The sequence below is a fragment of the Tupaia chinensis genome, unplaced genomic scaffold (genome assembly GCF_000334495.1).
Source record: "Tupaia chinensis unplaced genomic scaffold, TupChi_1.0 Scaffold150166_1, whole genome shotgun sequence".
In the NCBI taxonomy this organism is placed as follows: domain Eukaryota; kingdom Metazoa; phylum Chordata; class Mammalia; order Scandentia; family Tupaiidae; genus Tupaia; species Tupaia belangeri.
Window position 1 is genome coordinate 244,549 of NW_006210004.1, and position 19,504 is coordinate 264,052.

A 19,504-nucleotide genomic window follows, 5' to 3' on the forward strand; every position below is an offset into this window, starting at 1 on the left:
AGGAAGGAAGGAAGGAAGGAAGGAAGGAAGGAAAGGGAAGAAAGAAAAAGGAGGAAAGAAAAAGAAAGAAAGAAATTGCCAAAGTGTCTTCCAAATGAGCACTCCTATCAGCAGCGGATGAGTAGTCTGTCGCTCCACACCCTCAGCAGCATTTGGTGGTGGTATCAGTGTTCTTGAAGTCCAACTTATCAATAATTTCTTTTATGGATCACGTCTTTGGTGCCACATCTAAAATATCATTACCATATCCAAGGGCATATGGGGTTTCAGTTTTGTGCTTTTTTGTTTTTTTTCTTCTGTTTTGTTTTTAAGAGGTTTCTGCCTCAGGGTGTGTATGTTTGCTGGGGGCGAGTGAGAGAGAGAGAATGCTAATACCCTTTCTACAATATTGCTTTGAAGATTAAATGAGATAATACCTACAGGAACAATAGAAAAACACACGTTTGCTCCCCCCTCCTCTACCCCACAGGTGGGGATGGGAGGGCCCTGCCCTGTATTCTGTCCACAGCTGTATTCGTCTCTGGCATCTCACACACTGGCAGGAGTGATCAGAGCCAGCTACAGGTCCCTGGATCAGCCTGACTCTCCTCTACCCCACAGATGGACTCAAGGAAAACCCACTTGCAAGCTCCTGTGTTGCAACTTTTCATTCTGTCTTGCATTAAGCCTACACTGCACAGACCTACTGATTCAGGACCAGAAAGGTAGAGCGATGATACACTCACCTTAAGATGATGAAACTCTGGGGAAACAATTTCCCATACTCCTTCTCTGGAGAAGTTAAAAGAGAGAATCTCTTCTCCTTCAAGCCAAAATTCCAAAACTCCTACTGTGGATTTTAGCACTCCTTCCCATAGAATAATAGAGAAACTGGCAGGGAGCCAACACACATTGTAGGAAACAGCTACGGAAATCTACTTAAACAAAAGGAATTTCAAAAGAAGAACAAGTACAAACCTTTCCAGATGTCTAAAAATCATAGTAGAATCTGAAGAGATATGAGAAAACTTGGAAATCTCTCTCCCCCAATGGAACAGAATAATTTATCATCAACAATGATTAAAACACCAAAAATAACAGAAATGTCAGAAAAAGAATTCCAAGTGTTTATCATAACTAAACTTGATGAGAAAACAGACAATCAATTCCAGGAGATAAGGAAACCATTCTACAACTTGAAGGAAAAATTCCATAAAGAGATAGACACCCCAAAAAAGAACAAATAGAACTTCTGGAGATGAAGACCACAATACAGGAAATCAAAATCTCCCTTGAAGTTATTAACAGCAGATTAGAATATACAGAAGATACAATCTTTGACCTGGAAGATAAAGTCTCTGACTTAGTCAAAACCACCAAAAATAGCAAAATACGAAAGAAAGAAAAAGAAGAAAGAAAGAAAAAGGAAAGGAAAACATTCAGGAAATACTAAATACCATTAAACACTCAACTATCCAAGTAATAGGTATTCCAGAAGGTGAAGAATCTGACAAAGGCATAAAAAAATCTATCCCATGAAATATATGCAGAAAACTTTCCAAACCTAGAGAAACATTCAGATATCCAGATTCAGAAATACAAAGAACACCAAATAGAATCAACATAAAAAGATCCTCCCCACAGCACATCATAGCAAGACTGGTAAAAATCAAAGACAAAGACAATATTCTAAAAATGGCAAGAGAGAAATGTCAAGTCACTTACAAAGATTATCCTATCAGGCTAAATGACAGACCTCTCAACTGAAACAATGTAAGCAAGGAAAGAATGAAAAGATATATTCAAAACACTAAAAGGAAAACAATTTCAACCAAGAATATTATACCCAGTGAGATTATCCTTTAAAAGGGAAGGAAAAATAAAATCCTTCTCAGATAAACAAAAACTGAAGAATTTACCAACAGTAGGCCATCTTTTCAATACTGAAAGTACTAGCTGAAGAAATAAGAGAACACAAAATAAGCAAGAAAATGGCTAACACCATGGCAGGATTAAGTCTGCAAATATCAATAATAATGTTGAATGTTGATGGATTAAATTCTCCTATTAAAAAACACAGACTGGCTGAATGAATAAATGAAAAAAACAGAAGCTCTCTATATGCTGCTTACAAGAAACACATCTAGGGACCAGTAGTTGGCATAATGGCTATGTCACTGGACTCCCATGTAGTCAACCGTGGTTCGAGTCTCGAACCCGGTGGCTTAAACTCACGCCAGGCACACGTGTGTGCGTGCCCAAGATCCTGAGAGGAGAATGGAGAAGGAATTGCGTGTGGTCATCCCCCTGAGGGGTGATTTTTTGCTTTCTGTCTTTCTAGCGAGCACACGCACCCTATAGCAAAAACCTCTCAAAAAAGAAAAAAAAAAAAAAACACGAAGAAAAAAAGAAAGAAAAGAAAGAAACACACCTCACTGATAAAGATATACATAAATTGAAAGTGAAGGTCCAGAAAAAAGAAACTCCATGAGAATGGAAATTTTAAAAAGGCTGGATTCACAATACTGATATATAAAAAAAAAGACTTTAAAACAATAACTTTAAGAAGAGACAAAGAAGGACACTATATAGTACTAACTTGGCTAATTCATCAAGAAGATATAACACTTATAAATAAATACCTGTGTACCCAACGCTGGAGCACCCTAACACATGAAAGAAAGACTGCGAGATCTAAAGGGAAGAGAGAGACTACAATACACTATTGGTTGGGGATCTCAACGCTCCACTGTCTCCTGTGGACAGATCATACACACACACAAAAATAAACAAAGAGATATAGTACCTAAATTAAATGGACATCTATAAAACTTTGCACCAACTAACCACAAAATACACGTTTTATTAAAGAGAGATTTTTGCTATAGGGCACAAGCACTTATCAGAGAGACAGAAAGTGAGAAATTACCCCTTAGGTGGGATGGCCATGCAGCAATCCCTTCTTCTCCATTCTCTCAGGATCTTGGGCATGCACGCACACATGCCCAGTGTCAATTTTAAGCTGCTGGGTCTGGGACTCAAGCCATAGTTGACAGTATGGGAGTCCAGTGATGTTACCATTATGCCAACTGCTATTTTTCTCACCGCATCATGGAACAGTTTCAAACATCAACCACATGATAGGGCATGAAACAAATCTTTACAAATTCAAATGTATAGAAACTATATACAACATCTTTTTCAACCGCAATGTAATTAAACTTGAAAATTACACAAGCACATGGAAAGTAAACAACCTACTCTTGAATGATTTCACAAGCACTGAGGAAATTAAGACTGAAGTCAAAAGATTCATTGAAACCAATAATAATGAGTACACAAGTTTCCATAATCTATGGGACATAATAAAAGCAGTCAGGAATGAAGCTTATAGGAATTAGTGCTCACAAGAAAAAAAAAGAATGGTGGCAAGTAGATGACCTAACAACACACCTCAGGGAACTGGAAAAACAACAATAAAACACCTGGAGAAAAGAAATAATAAAGAGCAGAGCAGAAATAAATGAAATAGAGAACAAATGAACTATATAGAAAATAAATAAAACCAAAGCTGGTTCTTTGAGAAGATAAACAATATTGACATACCATCAGCTAGACTAATCAAGAACAGATTAAAGAACCAGATACATAAAACCGATAATGAAGCAGGCAATATTACAACAGAGGTCACAGAAATACAAAAGAGCATGAGAGAATATTACAAGCAATTATACACAAAAAGCAAACAAGAAAACCTAAATGAGATGGACAAATTTATGGACACATACAATCTACCAAGACTGAATCAGGAAGACACAGAAAACCTGACTAGACCAGTAACAAGCAATGAGATTGAATCAGTAATAAAAGTCTCCCAACAAAGCCCAGGTCCCAGTGTCTCCACTTCTGAATTCTAGAAAACTTTGAAAGAAAAGCCAATTCCAATTCTCCTCAAACTATTTTTAAAGATCCAAGAGGAACAAACCCTCCTGAATTCATTCTATGAAGCCTCCGTCATTGGGATCCCAAAGAAGAAAGGGACATACCAAAAAAAAAAAAAAAAAGAAAGAAAGAAAAAGAAAACTACAGACCAACACCCCTGAACAACACATTACAAATATTATACACCATGACCAAATAGGCTTTATTCCAGGAAAGCAAAGGTGGTTCAATATGTGTAAAACAATAACTGTAATACAGAACCTTAATGAAAGGAATGATAAAAAAAACACAACCATTTGATTATATTAATGGATGCAGAAAAAAAATTGATAAAATAAAACATCCCTTCATAATTAAGACTCTCAGCAAAATCAGCATAGAAGGGGCATTTCTCAATACACTAAAAGCCAAATATGTCAAGCTCATAGCTAACATCATACTGAATGGGGGAAAGCTGAAAGCTTTTCCACTAAAAACGGGAACGAGACAAAGCTGCCTACTTTCTCCTCTCTTTTTCAACATATTACCGGAGGTTCTAGCCAATGCAATCAGACAAGAGAATAAAATAAAAGGCATCTGAATAGGAAAAGAAGAAATAAAAGCATCTCTTTGCAGATGACATGATTATATACATAGAAAGTCCAGAGGAATTCACAAGAAACCCTCCTGGAAGTGACGAATGAGTAAAGCGGCAGGATACATGCAAAAATCTGTATCATTTTGATACGCCAACAATGAATAGACTGTGGTATAATAGAACTAAAGAAAGTAATTCCATTTGCAATAGCCACACACACACACACACACACACACACACCAAATATAATACTTAGACATAAACTAACCAAAGAAGTGAAGGATCTCTATAACAAAAACTACAGAAAACCTGAAAAAGAAATCGAAAATGACACACGTAAGTGGAAAAACATTTTATGTTCCTGGATTAGAAGAATTAATATAATCCAAATGTCAATTCTACACAAATTCATTTACTAATTTGATGCAACTCCAACCAAAGATATTCTTCACAGAAAGAGATTTTAAAAAAATCACAAAATTTGTCTGGAATTCTAAAATGCCCCATATTGGAAAAGAAGTACTGTGGAAAAAAAAAAAAAAAAGGTAGGAGGCTTCTCACTTCCTGATCTCAAAATATTTTACAAAGCTTCGATAATGAAAACAGCATGGTACTGGCACAAACACAAGTGTGTAGACCAATAGAAAAGAATAGGCAAAGTAGGGTCTCTCTTTTTTTTTTTTTTTTTTTTTGAAAAAAAGGAAAATAGGGGTTCTTTTTTTTTTTTTTTTTTTTTTTGAGAGGTTTTTGCTATAGGGCACATGCGCTCGCCAGACAGACAGAGAGAGACAGAGAGACATAAAATGAGAAATCACCCCCCGGGGGGATGGTCACGCCACAATCCCTTCTCCTCCATTCTCCTCTTGGGATCTTGGGCACGCACGCACATGCGCCCGGCGTGAGTTCTACAGTTGACTACGTGGGAGTCCAGCGACATAGCCATTACGCTAACTGCTGGTTCCCAAAGTAGGGTCTTCTTAAACAAGACCCCCAAAGCACAGGCAATAATACTGGAAACAGACAACTGGAACTACACCGGGCTACAAAGTTTCTGCACGGCAAGAGAAACAGTAATTAGAGTGACGAGACAATCTACAGAATAGGAAAACATATCTGCCTCAGATCCACATTCTAATCACTTGTTCACTGTGCTTTTTGACAACTTGCAACTCTCTGAACACGTACGAGTCACCACTGGGATACAGACAAGGGTTATGAATACTTCTGACAACTAGCCTGTAAACCTGTGTGTGGTCTTTGCTCTCACTGAAACATACCTTCCTCTATGTTTCTGTCTTTCTCCAAAACTCTCAGCCACATAAAGGCCCTTTCCAGGAAAGCCAATGACAGTCAACTAGGCAAGGGATCTCTGCAGTTCCAGAGGCTGTGGCGGAACAACATCAAGCTTGCTCAGAGGCTGGTGTGGGCCCAATGAGTTCAGCAGAGGCATGAGGAAAAAGTTCCCTGGTGCACCCCATTCTGTGGGCTTGTGTGTGGTGTCTATGTGGTAGGGCTTTGGGTTCCTTGTTAAGTTTATTACATGTCAGAAAACCAAACCACAGCTCCCTGGACACTGACAAAGCCAGAATGCAATCTCAGCTGTTCTGAGCAGCGCAGAAGTAGAAAAGTCTTCCAGGCTGTTGGTGCCCATGGTCCCAGGCCACAAAGACTTCACAGAGTTATTGTTCCCATTGGCTATGTTGTTCTGGCTGCCCAGACACGTGGCATTCCTGCTGCCGAGACACGTGGCATTGCTGGGAAGTGGCTGTTTGTGCCTCGGGACTGGCTCAGCCCACATTTTTGGATAGGAAGACCTCAGTCCTGGGAAAGCAAGACTTGATGTTCATCCAGGCCAGGGTGTGTGGGTGGCAAGGAGGGCATCACTTCTCGTTGTGATGGGGATAACTGGGGCTCCCTTTGAGCCACCTCCAACCTGCCCGGCAGCAAATGGAGGCCCTGGGGATGTTCTGAGCTGCTCGCTCTCCTGGAGCTCTAGTACCAGAGCTCACCCAGACTAATCTCCCTGAGCCATCGGAAGCCCTAGCCCTTGCTCCGTCCATTCTTTCTGCATGTAATGTCCTGTCCTCCCTTCCCAATCCACTCTCCCCATGGAAAAAGGCTTTCAAGTTCCACCTCAAATGCCACCACTACACGAGGTCTCCCTAAGTACCTTCCTTCCTAGTTCATGGGAAAACACTCATTTCTTACCTATCCCAATCCGCCATCAACCCTTGAGGGCGGGGAGAGGCCTATCTATTTAATCTCATTTATCTATCTAGCCTTTTTTTTTTTTAAACCTTACCATAGGGCTTGTGCATTCATTGGAGAGATAGAGAGTAAGAAAGCACCCCCAAGGGAGGATGGTCATGTCACAATCCCTTCTCCATTTTTCTCTTGGAAGTTTGATGCAAATCGACATGACTGGTTTATTTTTCAAGTCACTGAATCCAGAACTTGAACCACACAAGTCAGCCATATGAGATCCAGACTCCTTAGCCACCACATCACCAGCTGGCCCACTATCTATCTATCTATCTTTTTTTTTTTTTTAATTTTACAGAGGACACATGTGCTCACAAGAGAAAGACAGAGAAAGAGGGGGAGAGATGTAAAGCACACCTCTAATGGCACATGGTCACACCACAATCCATTCGCCACCTCTCCATCGTGTTAGGACTTTGGGCATACATGCACATGCACGTTTTTTTCAAGTTGCTGGGACTCAGATTTGAACTGCATAGTTGGCCATGTGGGTGCCAACTCCTTTAACCACTAGGCCACGGGGCCAGTTTGTATACCTTATCTACCTGCCTACTATCATCTGCCTGAAGCGCCTGTAATTCTGAGTACTGGACTCTGCAGGACCTTAAACAAATGAACAAACCAACAAACAACCAGCATCAAGTCAATGTAACAAGCTCAGAGCTGTTCACACTTCCTGGGAGGACCCTGAACTATGTCACCTGTTCCCAGCAGGGTGATTGATAGTTTCTAGTCTCATGATCACAGCTGGACGACTTCCCCAAAGCCACTCCTGAGTCGCGAGGCCTCCTCCAGGCAGACCTGGGAACTAGCTACTCTTCAAAATTCCTGACCTCTCAGAAACAGGTGGGCATCCGGCTTTCCTCCTAATGACATGAAAGGAGGCAATACATTAATTTCATCTTTAAGGGAAATACAGGCAACCGTAGATAGGCATGGAAGAGGAAGGCAGGGTGAAGAAGGTAAGTTTGGCTGGTGGACAGGGCATCAAGGCTGGGTTGTCTTAGAGGCGGAAAAATAACAGCAGACACAGAGCATTGCCTTGGAGGCCAACAGACAGAGGGTGAGAGGCCACCCAGGGCCTCCAGACCCCAAGCTGCAGACCCCACAGATGAGCTGCTAAGAGAAGCAAACCAGAAAGCTCAAGTGGAGGCTGCTTATTTCATCAGCATCCACTTGGTTAAAAATAACTTCACTTATTAGTTTAAGTGAGATCACCGCAGGGCTGGAAATTCACTGTCAGTGAAACAAAAATACTGGAAGGAAAATGAGAGAGGTCGACACTGGTGTTGGACTTCATTTCAGTAAAGAAACAGGAGGATGCTGCCTGAACGTTCCGCAGGCCTGTTTTCCTTCTGAGCGCTCGGTGAGACACACGTCTGCCATGGTCAGACTTAGCATGCTCAGTTCTTCCTGTCTTGCCAAACAGAAGCAGCAGCACAGGGCTGAGAGGGCTGAAGCTTCATTGGAAAAGAGGAAGAGGCCACCTTGGGGACATATCACACGGCTGGCACTAGGGCCGAGCCAGGTCTCACCTGGGCTTACGCAGGAACCCCATCCAACCACCATGCTCCTTGCTTCCTGTGAGGAGCTGCACCTTCTCTGCACAAACAGTCCCTGTTGACTCTGGGACAACAAAGGCTCTACTGAGGAGAGCAGCCCCTGAGGGAGCAGTGCACATGCTCTTCCCAGTGGAGGAAAGGCAGAGGGCAAGGACAGGAGGCTGGCACTGGCTTTGGGAATCGTCCTATTCTGCGTCTCTCCCTAGAGAGTAGCCTTGTGACCCCGATCCCACCTCAGTCTCCTTCCTGGGTATTCTTCATGGCTTCCCTGAAGCTCCCTCACAAACCAGGCGCCTCAAGACCAGACTCCAGTCTTCCCCACGGAAACCTTTCCCTTTGCAGCCCTCTTGGCCTGGTGGTGAGGGAGGCCAGCCTGGGATCAGGGCCTGGTAGCACCGAGTGTGTGAGGAGCCGCACACATTGCCTGCTCTTTGACGACATCCAGCCCTCACCCCCATGCCACAGGTGCAAGAGCCATAGCACGTGCCTCACCCAGAGCATATCATTGCTGCCCGACCAGCCCAACCCTGAGAACAAAACTTTACTGGGAAAAAGAAACTGTAAAGATCCTGTTGCTGGGACCAGCAGTCAGCTTAATGGCTATGTCGCTGGACTCCCATGTAGTTGACCATGGTTCAAGTCCCAGACCCGGTGGCTTAAACTCACACCAGGTACATGTGCGTGATGCACAAGATCCTGAGAGGCGCATGGAGAAGAAGGGATTGTGGTGTGGCCATCTCCCCTGGGGGGTGATTTCTCACTTTCTGTCTCTCTGTCTTTCTCTGTCTTTCTGGCAAGTGCACGTGCCCTATAGCAAAAACCTCTCCAAAAAAAAAAAAAAAAAAAAACCAAAAAAAGATCCTGTCACTAAGATTTAGAGCAGCTTCATGGTCAAGCAGGCACCCTAGCACCATAGGTGACCTGTCATAAGCCTCTGCCTCATTAGCGGGCTAAAGAACACACGCCTGGAGAAGATCTTAGATGCTAAAGATACACGCGATGTATGTTCAAGCATGTTCAGCTAGAGAGCATGTGCATCAATAGGCGCGATACAGGGGTCCTCAAGACCACCCCTAAAATCTAAAAATCCAACCCCTTTCTTGAATATGCATGTAAATCTCCCCAAAAGGGAGCTCCCTCAGGGCACTCAGCGCTGTTTCCGGTGGAGCAGTCGCTCGCTGTGCCTGTGGAGGGTGTTTTCATTTTTCTTCCATAAACTTGCTTTGCTTAGTTATCTGACTCATGCTTGAAGTCAAGAACCTGAGAGACTCCCACCCTGGTGACTGGCTCGGTCATGGAAGTGGGCCAGGGAGCCCAGAAGCTGCTGCCCACATGATAGGCACGCACCCTATAGCTAAAATCTCTCCAAAAAAAAAAGAAAAAGAAAAGAAGCTACATTTCATGGTGTTATGGTAAATAGTGAAAGCTAACTGGTATCTCTTGTCATCCTCAGAAGACAGAGCTAGGGGACCAGCAGTTAGGGTAATGACTATGTTGCTGGACTCCTATGTAGTCGAACACGGTTCGAATCCTGGACCTGGTGGCTTAAACTCACGCTGGGCACATGTACATGCATGCCCAAGATCCCGAGAGGAGAATAGAAGAGAAGGAATTGCAGCGTGGCCATCCCTCCCGGGGGGTGATTTCTCGCTTTCTGTCTTGCTGTCTCTCTCTGTCTTTCTGGCGAGCGCACGCACCCTATAGCAAAACCCTCTCAAAAAAAAAAAAGAAAGAAAGAAAGAAAGAAAAAAGAGAAAAGAAAAAAAGAAGAAGAAAGAGCTAGGACACAGAGGTCTTCTGGAATCACGTTGAGATCATTGAAGAGAAATGAAAAATCATCTTGTTTTCCTTCTCGTTCTGTCCTGCCTCCCTCAGGGATCTGACTGTCTGCCTATGTGTAGGATTCACAGAATCATTTTAATTTACTTAATGTGTTAAAGAAAGAAAGAGAAAGAAAGAAAGAAAGAAAGAAAGAAAGAAAGAAAGAAAGAAAGAAAGAAAGAAAGAAAGAAAGAGAGAGAGAGAGAGAGAGAGAGGAAGGAAGGAAGGAAGGAAGGAAGGGAAGGAGGGAGGGAGGGAGGGAGGGAGGGAGGGAGGAAGGAAGGAAACATAGATATTGCTCTCTCTGGGTCTTTCCAAAACAGAGCCACATCACATCTCTTGGTGGCTGCTGACTGAACAGAGGATGTAAGGAGACTCTCCCAACCCTTTCCCATAGAAACCAGCAAGTAAGAGACCCTTCCTGGAAAGATACCCCCATGGCAGAAGAGAAGCCTATCCTTCATTAACACCTAACGAGCGTCTGCCAGGTTCACTATGGCTCTTAGATTTATCAACTCTGACCCCTTCTCTCTGGAGTTAAGGATTGGGTGCCTCTGGGGCACAGTCTAAGGATTTGCATTTTTCACAAGTTCATATGGTATTTCTCAGCAACAGGAGTGGGAAACTCTGCATTATAGATGAAGTTCTCAACATAGGCTGTATATGAAAAGCACTGGGGAGCTTTAAAAAAAAAACCCAATGCCCAGAACATTTAAATCAGAATCTCCAAAGCTAGCACCCAGGCACCGGTATTTTTTAATACTTCCCAGACGAGCCCAGGGTGTAGCCAAGCAGAACCTGTGTTGATGCCTGTGACTGCCGAGCAAGAAGCCAGCTCCAACGGCATGTGTTTCTGATAATGAAGGTGCACTTATTTTGGTGCACATGAAATGCTGCCCTCGAGACTTCTTTTTGGTTTTCTCCCCATTATGCAGCTCATTTCCCAGGAGGAAGTTGAATTTTCCTTCCTACGAGCTGTTTCCTAAATCTTATGAATTTCCTTTTTGGAAAAAATAACTTTTAGTTTTTCTTTTTACTGTGTTGATCACTCTCAAGAGAGACTGAGGGGCAAACTGTGAGCCTCAGTGACGGTAGCAGAAGCTGCCAGGGCTCTGCTCTTACTCTCTGGATTCCCTTTACCATCCTCACACCCAGGGGCTTCTGGTTGGCACCTCTACTTGTTGGGTGAGCACTCACGCTTCTAGAAACTTCTGCCTGTGCCCATGCTCATAAAAAACCCAGGAGAACCCAGGAAGTTACATCTCGAGCCCATTGGTAGTTAACTCACAGACACTGGTATAAATACCCCAGCTCCCTCATCCCAATGAGGAAAATTGATGATGTACACTATGCCAGAGATTCCATCAGGGACTGAGCCAAAGTTATCCCCCACCCCCACCTCACCACCACTGTGGACTTTTCTTACTCTTGCCTCACTGCTTAGCCTCCTACCCTTCCCTGTCCACTCTTCCACTGTCCTATTAGATTTTCTTTGGAGGACTTTCTGATAAATCATGTTCAGTGCATCTTCATCTCAAAGTCTTCTTCCAGAGAACCCAACCTAGGACAGTAATCCTTAAAAGCAAAGCTCCAGGACTTTTACAAAGACTCTGGCACTGACCTTCATCTTTAATACAAAGGGCATTGTACGTGCCACCAGGAACTGGATTATTCTCAATTCTCACATCAACGGCTCTCATGATTTGCTGTTCACCACTCCCTTTGCCACACACGGTTGTCCTGAAACAGAAAAAGAAGACACTAGGTTAGGAGAACTTCTCCAGGTTGAAACAAAGATAGGAAAGAACAGTTTTTCTTCTACTATCAACTCTAAATCAGCACCGGTTTTTGTGATTTATAAGCTTTGACTGAAAGCATCAATATGGGAACATTCTCCCCAAACAAATTCAAGAAGACAGGTGATGCGTGCATTGAAGTCATAGGTATCAATTCACATCAGAGTCATTGTTGATTTCTTCTAGTACATGTTTTCTCCTCCCAGTGATTTTTTTTAATAAAAATTATTTTATTTAAATTTATTTATTTATTTATTTTAATTTGACCAGATAGGAACACAGAGAGAGAGAGAAAGTGATAAAGCAAGCCGCCAGGTCCAGGACTTGAACCGTGGTCGACCATGTAGGAGTCCAGTGCCCTTAACCACCACACCACCTGCTGGCCCCTTTATGTTTGTTTTTAATTGAATAAAATTCTCCTCTTTTCTTTTTCCTCTCATTTTGCGGTCCTTTTTCAAATTTCCTAAGGTATATCATTAGTTCCTGAACTTTCCAGCTTTTTTCCTTTTTGAACACAAATATTTAATGCTTTAGGTTTCTCTCTAGGTATAGCTTTAGCAGTATCCCCTTGAGTTTAGTTATTCTATTTTAATATCATTCTGTTCTAAATATATGCTAATTCCCATTCTAATTTGTTTTTCGCCCCATGATTATTTAGGGGTATCTTTTTTTTTTTTTTTTTTAATTGCCAGGGTGTGTGTGTGTGTGTGTGTGTGTGTGAGAGAGAGAGAGAGAAACCACCCTCCAATGAAATGCGGTCATGCCACAATACTTTTTCCTCCATTACTCCATCCTGTCAGGATTTGGGGCACAGACACACACATGCCTGGTATGTTTTTCATGCCACCAGCCTGAGGATTTAAGCCTCGGTTAGCCACGTGGGATCCACTTTCTATGCACAGCACTCAACCACTGCACTATGGGACCAGAGGTATCTTTTATAATTAGCAAATAGTTGAATTTTTAAAAACCCATGTGACGGGCCAACAGGTGGCATAGTGGTTACAGCACGGGACTCCCACACGGCCAACTGTGGTTCGAGTCCAAGATCTGGTGACTTGAAATTATGCTGGACACTTGTGTGTGCATGCCTAAAAATCCCTGAATATTTTGGTTATCGGATGAAATCATAGCAACAGTGTTATGAAGAACCTTCCTATGTGACTACAGTAAGGAAATGTGCGTTGGAGGGGGACGTATCTTGTCCGCTCAGGAGCGTGGAGTCAGACAGGACCACAGTTCCATCTTCACTGAGAAGCTCTGGATGTGGCCTCAGTTGACCATGGCACGACTGCTGCTTCCACTGGAGATGTGAGTCAGCGTGGCTGTGTGTCTTTTCCATGGTCACCTGCCAACCAGACATCTTTAGGGTCATCACCTCCCAAAGTAGTTCTTGGAGCCTGGTCTGTTTTTTTCTCACTTCTGTGGCATGAAGGGAAAGTGGAATGGCTCTGGCCTTCTCTGAGTACAACTGAATGAAGAAGCAGGGAAGCACCACTGGGAAGCTTTCTCCTCGTTGGTCATAAGAATTACTTTCCTAAAGGATTGCACGGGTCAGGAACTTGACAGGGAATGGTGGGGATGGCTTTTCTCTGCTTGAGAATGTCCAGAGCCTGAACTTGGAAGACTCACAGGCTGTGATAACTTAACAGGTAGGAGGGAGAATCGCCTGGAGGCATCTTCAGCCACATTCTGGGAGTTCATGCTGGCTCCTGGCTAGGACATTGGTTGGGGCCATCAGCAAGAGCCCCTTTAGGAGACATCTCTACATGGCCTTGGTCTTCCTCACAGCAAGGCCAGCTCAGCATGGTCAGATTTCATGTGGCATCGCAAGGCTACCACAGTGAGTGTCCCCAGAAATCCAGGTGGAAGTTGCAATGGATTTTTCCAACCTAACTTCAGAGTTGCATGGATATCTGCATCCATATATATGTAAGTGACTATCCATATGAAAAGGGGGATAAAGCAAGTCAGTCACTAGTGTGGTGGTTCAGGTAGCTGGACTCCACATGACCAACTGTGCAGTTCAAGGCCCGGATCTGGCGGCTTGAAAATCACACCGGGGGCACATGCACGTGTGTCTGAAATCTCGAAAGAAGAACGGAGAAGAGACTGTGGTGCAGCCATCCCCTGTGAGGGGTGATTTTTCACTTTCTCTCCCTCTCTTTCTGTATGTCTCTCTCTGGTGAGCCAATGCACCCTCTAGCAAAATTTTAAAAATAGAAATTTCACAAACGAGTACGATAAAGAATGTCATAGTGATTACCTCTCAGGTGGGAAGAAGAAACCCACTTTGTAATGTCTATGGATCTATTATTTCACAGTTTTTTGCAACAAGCCTACATTATTTTTGTCACTTAAGACAAAAATGTTAAATACCACATGGGACTAAAAGGCTGTGATAGAACTCCAGAAAAATGCTTTTCCATGAGAACTCAGAACAAGAAATGTCCCAGAAATCACTACCTGCTCCACTCTGCCTGTCCTGGTGCCCCAACAGAATAATCGTTGAGCGCCACAGAAGCCGTGGGGAGTCAGCTGGGGTGAGTCAGACAGAGCTCCTCCCAGCCCACCCAACTTACCCGATGGTGCCATCGGCCAGCCAGCCTGTGGTGCACACCGCCAAAGAGCAATCCTGGACCACCCTCCGCAGCTCCTCCACAGCTACCAGGTGAGCTCCTCTGCTCTTGCAGGAAAGTCGAGCTGCCTCCAGTTCCAGGCCCTGAGAGCCATTCTGGGACTCCAGCACGAAGAGCTTGCCTGTGTGGGACAAGCACAAACAGGTGGACTCTGGGACCCACGGGCATTTCAAATATCTCAGCAGACAACTGTGAGAACTGTAGCTTCCTATTCGCCTAAAGACCCAAGTGCAGCAAGCACCCCGTTGCCCACCTCCCTGGGAGCAGGTGATGACAACGACACTGGTGTTTCCATCCACTTTTTGCTCCTGTCTTCTCTAACGCAAGCAAAAAAAGGAACCATCTGCTCTGGCATGTTATCAAGATAAACCATTCAAGTTGTCCCTTTAAAAAGGTATTTTACAGGGACCAGCAAATGGCGTGGTGATTAAGGCACTGGACGCTCCCACATGGCCGACCATAGTTTGAGTCTTGGATCTGGTGGCTTCCTTTCTCACTTTCTGTGTGTGTGTGTGTGTCTGGTAAAATGAAATAAATAAGTGAATAAATAAAATAATTATTTAAAAAAAAGAGATGTTTCATAGAGGCCAGACGGTGGTAAAACTCAATGCTCTGTGAGGATGACCCACCAGGAAGGTTCTGCTTTCATGTCTGGAGACCTCCCTGAGAGTGCCAGGTTCACATGTGCCCATGATCTGGAGTTGGCTGGAGCTAGGGGTGATCTTGGTATCAAGACCCTGTAGAAAGTACTGTCTGTCTGTCTGTCTGTCTCTGTCTTGGTCATGGAATTAATAAATAAACTTAAATAACAAAAAAGGTGTTTTACGAGCTCCACATGACAAGGTTCAGTATCTGAGGGCCTCTTGAGTCACGTGGTGTCCAAGGCACCAATTCGGGCCTCGGTTCTGCTTTCTTCTGCCTCCCTCAGCCTTAGAGCAACCCCTCGGTCAGCAGGTTGCTAATCTCTCTGTTCCTTCGTACGGTGAATTCATTTGGGTTTTCTGTGTCGTTTCTCCTACCGGACAAGACAGTGGACCCCATGTCTAATACACCTTGGCTTCCTGAAGCATATCATTGTGCTTGGGGCAGGTGCCAAAGAATGTGTGACAGATGGGGAAATGGGAACACGCATTCAGGCAGAGGAGGAAGCCCAGGCTGAGAAGCAAAAGAGAATGCAGGTAAGAAAATTAGGGGGCAGGGGGGCCAGCAGGTGGCATGGTGGTTAGGGTGCTGGGCATTCCCACATGGCCTACGATGGTTCTAGTCCCAGACCTGGTGGCTTGCTTTCTCACTTTCTCCCTCTCTCTCTGGTAAATTAAAATAAATGAATGAATAAATAAAACTAAAATAAATCTTAAAAAAAGAAAAAAATATTTAAAAAAAAGAAAATTAGGATGCAGGAGGGGGCACTCCTGAGGGGGACACAGCACCTTGGGTGCTCCTGTCAGTTTCAAGGTAAAGGCAGGGGAGGAAAACCCATCTTCATCTGGCAGTAAAATTTTCATTTTATATTGATATTATCAGAACAAAACACTTAACCATGATCTACTTGCAAAATTATTATAATAGGTATAATAATGTCCAACGATGGAACCAAAAGTTATAATAAAATGCAAAAACTCTTCAAAATAATCCTATCTGTAGGTAACTGGTGCTCCTGCATTTGACTCTAAAATGGCAATATCAACAAAGCTACAAGGAGAAATAAAAATGTCAATATTTAAGGAAAATTTTAACTACTATCCCCCTCAGTAATTGATTTTTAAAAATTAAAAAGGGGGAACCAGCAGTTAGCATAATGGCTATGTCGCTGGACTCCCACATAGCTGACCGCAGTTCGTGTCTCAGACCTGGTGGCTTAAAACTCACGCCAGGCACGTGTGCGTGCATGCCCAAGATCCCGAGAGGAGAATGGAGGAGAAGGGATTGCGGCGTGGCCATCCCCCCTGGGGGGTGATTTTTTGCTTTCTGTCTCTATGTCTCTCTCTGTCTGTCTGGCGAGCGCACGCGCCCTACAGTGAAAATCTCTCCCCCCCCCAAAAAAAAACTCTCAAAACACCAATAACATCTAAAGCGTGTTTTTCAGACCACAACTCAAACAAGCTAACATCAGTTCTTTCATGTACCACTTTTCTAGGGTAACTATGGGCCAGTTATTATTCAAATGGCATTACAAATATTCATTATATTAATCCTTACAACTCAGTGATATAGGTATTAATCATGATCCCCATTTTCTAATTATTTTAAGTTTGTTTTTATTAGAATTATTTAATTGTATTTATCGTCATTATTATTATTATTAATTTGCATGCTTACCAGAAAGAGAGAGAGAGAGAGAAAGCTGCCAGGTCCAGGACTCAAACGGTGGTCAGCCATGTGTGTGAGTCCAGCGCCTCAACCACCACGCCCCCTGCTGGCCTCAAGTTTATTTATTTCATGGAAAAGAGAAAACAAAAGATACTTCTGCCAGGGTATTGATGCTGTGATCACCCCCAGCTCCAGCCAGCCTGGATCATGGGTACATGTGTACCTGGCAGCCTCAGAGTTCTCCAGACTGAACCAGTAGCTTCCTCATAGCAGTCAGTCTTGCAGAGTGTCACGTTTTAGTGTTGTAGCACTACCCAGCACTCACTGCCATGTTGTAGTCAAGGCGTAGTATTAATCCTTGTCCAAGATCACACAGCTGAAGCATAAAACCAGGCAGACTGACCTTAGTCTGTGCTTTTAATCATTGCGTTATATTGCCTCTCAATAACAAAGTATTAACTGGGAAATCCTTGCGTGTGAAGATTTCAAAATATCCTTCTACATAAATCATGTGTTCAAAAAAGAAACCACAACTGACATTTTAAAATGTTAACCGAAGGGAGAAGAACTTGTGGAGAAACTAAAGTAGTATTTAGGGAAAATTTGTAACCTAGAAGGCTCATTTAACAAAATAAGTTGGGTTGAAAATCAATAATCTAAGTTTCCATCTCAAAAAAGTAAAACACAGGGAACCAGCAGTTAGCGTAATGGCTATGTCGCTGGACTCCCACGTAGTCGACCGCGGTTTGCGTCCCAGACCTGGTGGCTTAAAACTCACGCCGGGCGCGTGTGCGTGCGTGCCCAAGATCCTGAGAGGAGAATGGAGGAGAAGGGATTGCGGCGTGACCATCCCCCCGGGGGGTGATTTCTTGTTTTCTGTCTCTCTGTCTCTCTCTGTCTGTCTGGCGAGCGCACGTGCCCTATAGCAAAAACCTCTCCAAAAAAAAAAAAGTAAAACACACACACACACAGACATCAAAGCTTCTGAAGAAGTAGAAAAAAATAATGACATAGCAAAAGTCAATGAAATGAAAAGCAGATATACAATAGATAAAATAAAGCAAAAATCGACTTTTTAAAAAAAATTAATAAGCTACTAGTAAAACTAACAGGACAAAAATAAAATACAAATTTATTAGTGTTAAGAATGAAAGAGGAGGGAACCAGCAGTTAGCGTAATGGCTATGTCGCTGGACTCCCACGTAGTCGACCGTGGTTCGCGTCCAGGACCCGGTGGCTTAAAACTCACGCCGGGCGCGTGTGCGTACGTGCCCAAGATCCCAAGAGGAGAATGGAGGAGAAGGGATTGCGGCGTGACCACCCCCCCTGGGGGGTGATTTCTCGCTTTCCTGAAGGTAGAGGGGGAAAAAGTGAAAGGGGACATCCCTACAGATCTAATAGACGTCGAAATGGAAAGATCATCACATTATATCCCAGCACATTTGACAATTTAGATAACATAAACAAATTTCTTAAAAAGCAAAACTGACACAAAGTGAATTTTAAAATCCAAATAGTCTTTTGTGAAATTAATTTACTACTTAAAATCTTCCCATAAGAAAAATACACACGGCTTCACTATCAAAACAATCTCACCTTACAGAAACACTTTCAGAGAATAAGAGAGGGAACAAATTTCCAATTCACTTTAGAAACTATTCTAACCCTGAGGGACCAGCAGATGGCATGATGGCTACGTTGCTAGACTCCCATGTAGTCGACCACGTTCAAGTCCCAACCGGTGGCTTAAACTCACGCCAGGTGTGTGTGCGTGCATGCCCAAGATCCTGAGAGGAGAATGGAGGAGAAGGGATTGCAGTGTGGTTATCCCCCAGGGGGGAGTGGTGATTTCTTGCTTTCTGTCTCTGTCTTTCTGGCGAGCACACATGCCCTATAGCAAAAACCTCTCAAAAGAGACAAAAAAAAAAAAAAAGGCAAAACATAGATTCAGTAATACTAAACCTGTTTCCCTTTCCAGGCTCAGTTCTAGGTCTCTGTTCTCACTGTAAAAATTTTCTCTGGGATCCCACCCACATACAATGATATAAAAGAACATTTTTATACCAATGACACATTTCTTTTTTCTTTAGCCTGGATCTTTTGCATTCACTCCCTCTACTCCCATCTCTCACCTGGGCAACTCAAATAGCATCCTATCTGGTCTTTCTACATCTCACCTTGCCCTTATCCCATTCATTCTCCTTACATCATAATCAGGATAATCTTTACAAAACGCCATCTGATCAGTCACTCTGCTGCTAGAAATCATTTGATAGCTTTCTTCCCTCTTTCTCGGGAAGACAAAACTTGACCTATGAGGCCACACATCATGCTCCTACCAGTTTCTCTAGCATCATCTCAAACCACTTTTGCCTCGCCCTCTTTTTCTTAAGAAACTATTTTATTTAACTTTATTTATTTATTTGCCTATTTTAATTTGATCAGAGAGGGGCAGAGCGAGAGTGAGAGAGGGAAAGCGAGAAAGCAAGCTCCCAGGTCTGAGACTCGAACTCCCATCTGCCATGTGGGAGTCCAACACCCTTACCCACCACGCACCTGCCAGACTCTTTGCCTTTTATTCTTGACTCCAGCCATCCTGTCTCTTATCAAGTGCCC

At 43.3% G+C, this 19,504-nt stretch overlaps 1 protein-coding gene and 1 pseudogene across 1 annotated transcript in view; both read right to left on the reverse strand.

Moving 5' to 3' along the window:
• LOC102475001 (protein transport protein Sec61 subunit beta pseudogene) overlaps positions 1–6,723 on the reverse strand; it is an 8,672-nt pseudogene extending 1,949 nt beyond the window's left edge.
• Positions 1–19,504, reverse strand: part of SUSD5 (sushi domain containing 5) — a 42,276-nt gene that overhangs the window by 19,646 nt on the left and 3,126 nt on the right. Inside the window, 2 exon segments of the mRNA XM_027769652.1 lie at positions 11,765–11,883; positions 14,522–14,699. Of these exon segments, the coding sequence (XP_027625453.1) occupies positions 11,765–11,883; positions 14,522–14,699 (297 nt within the window).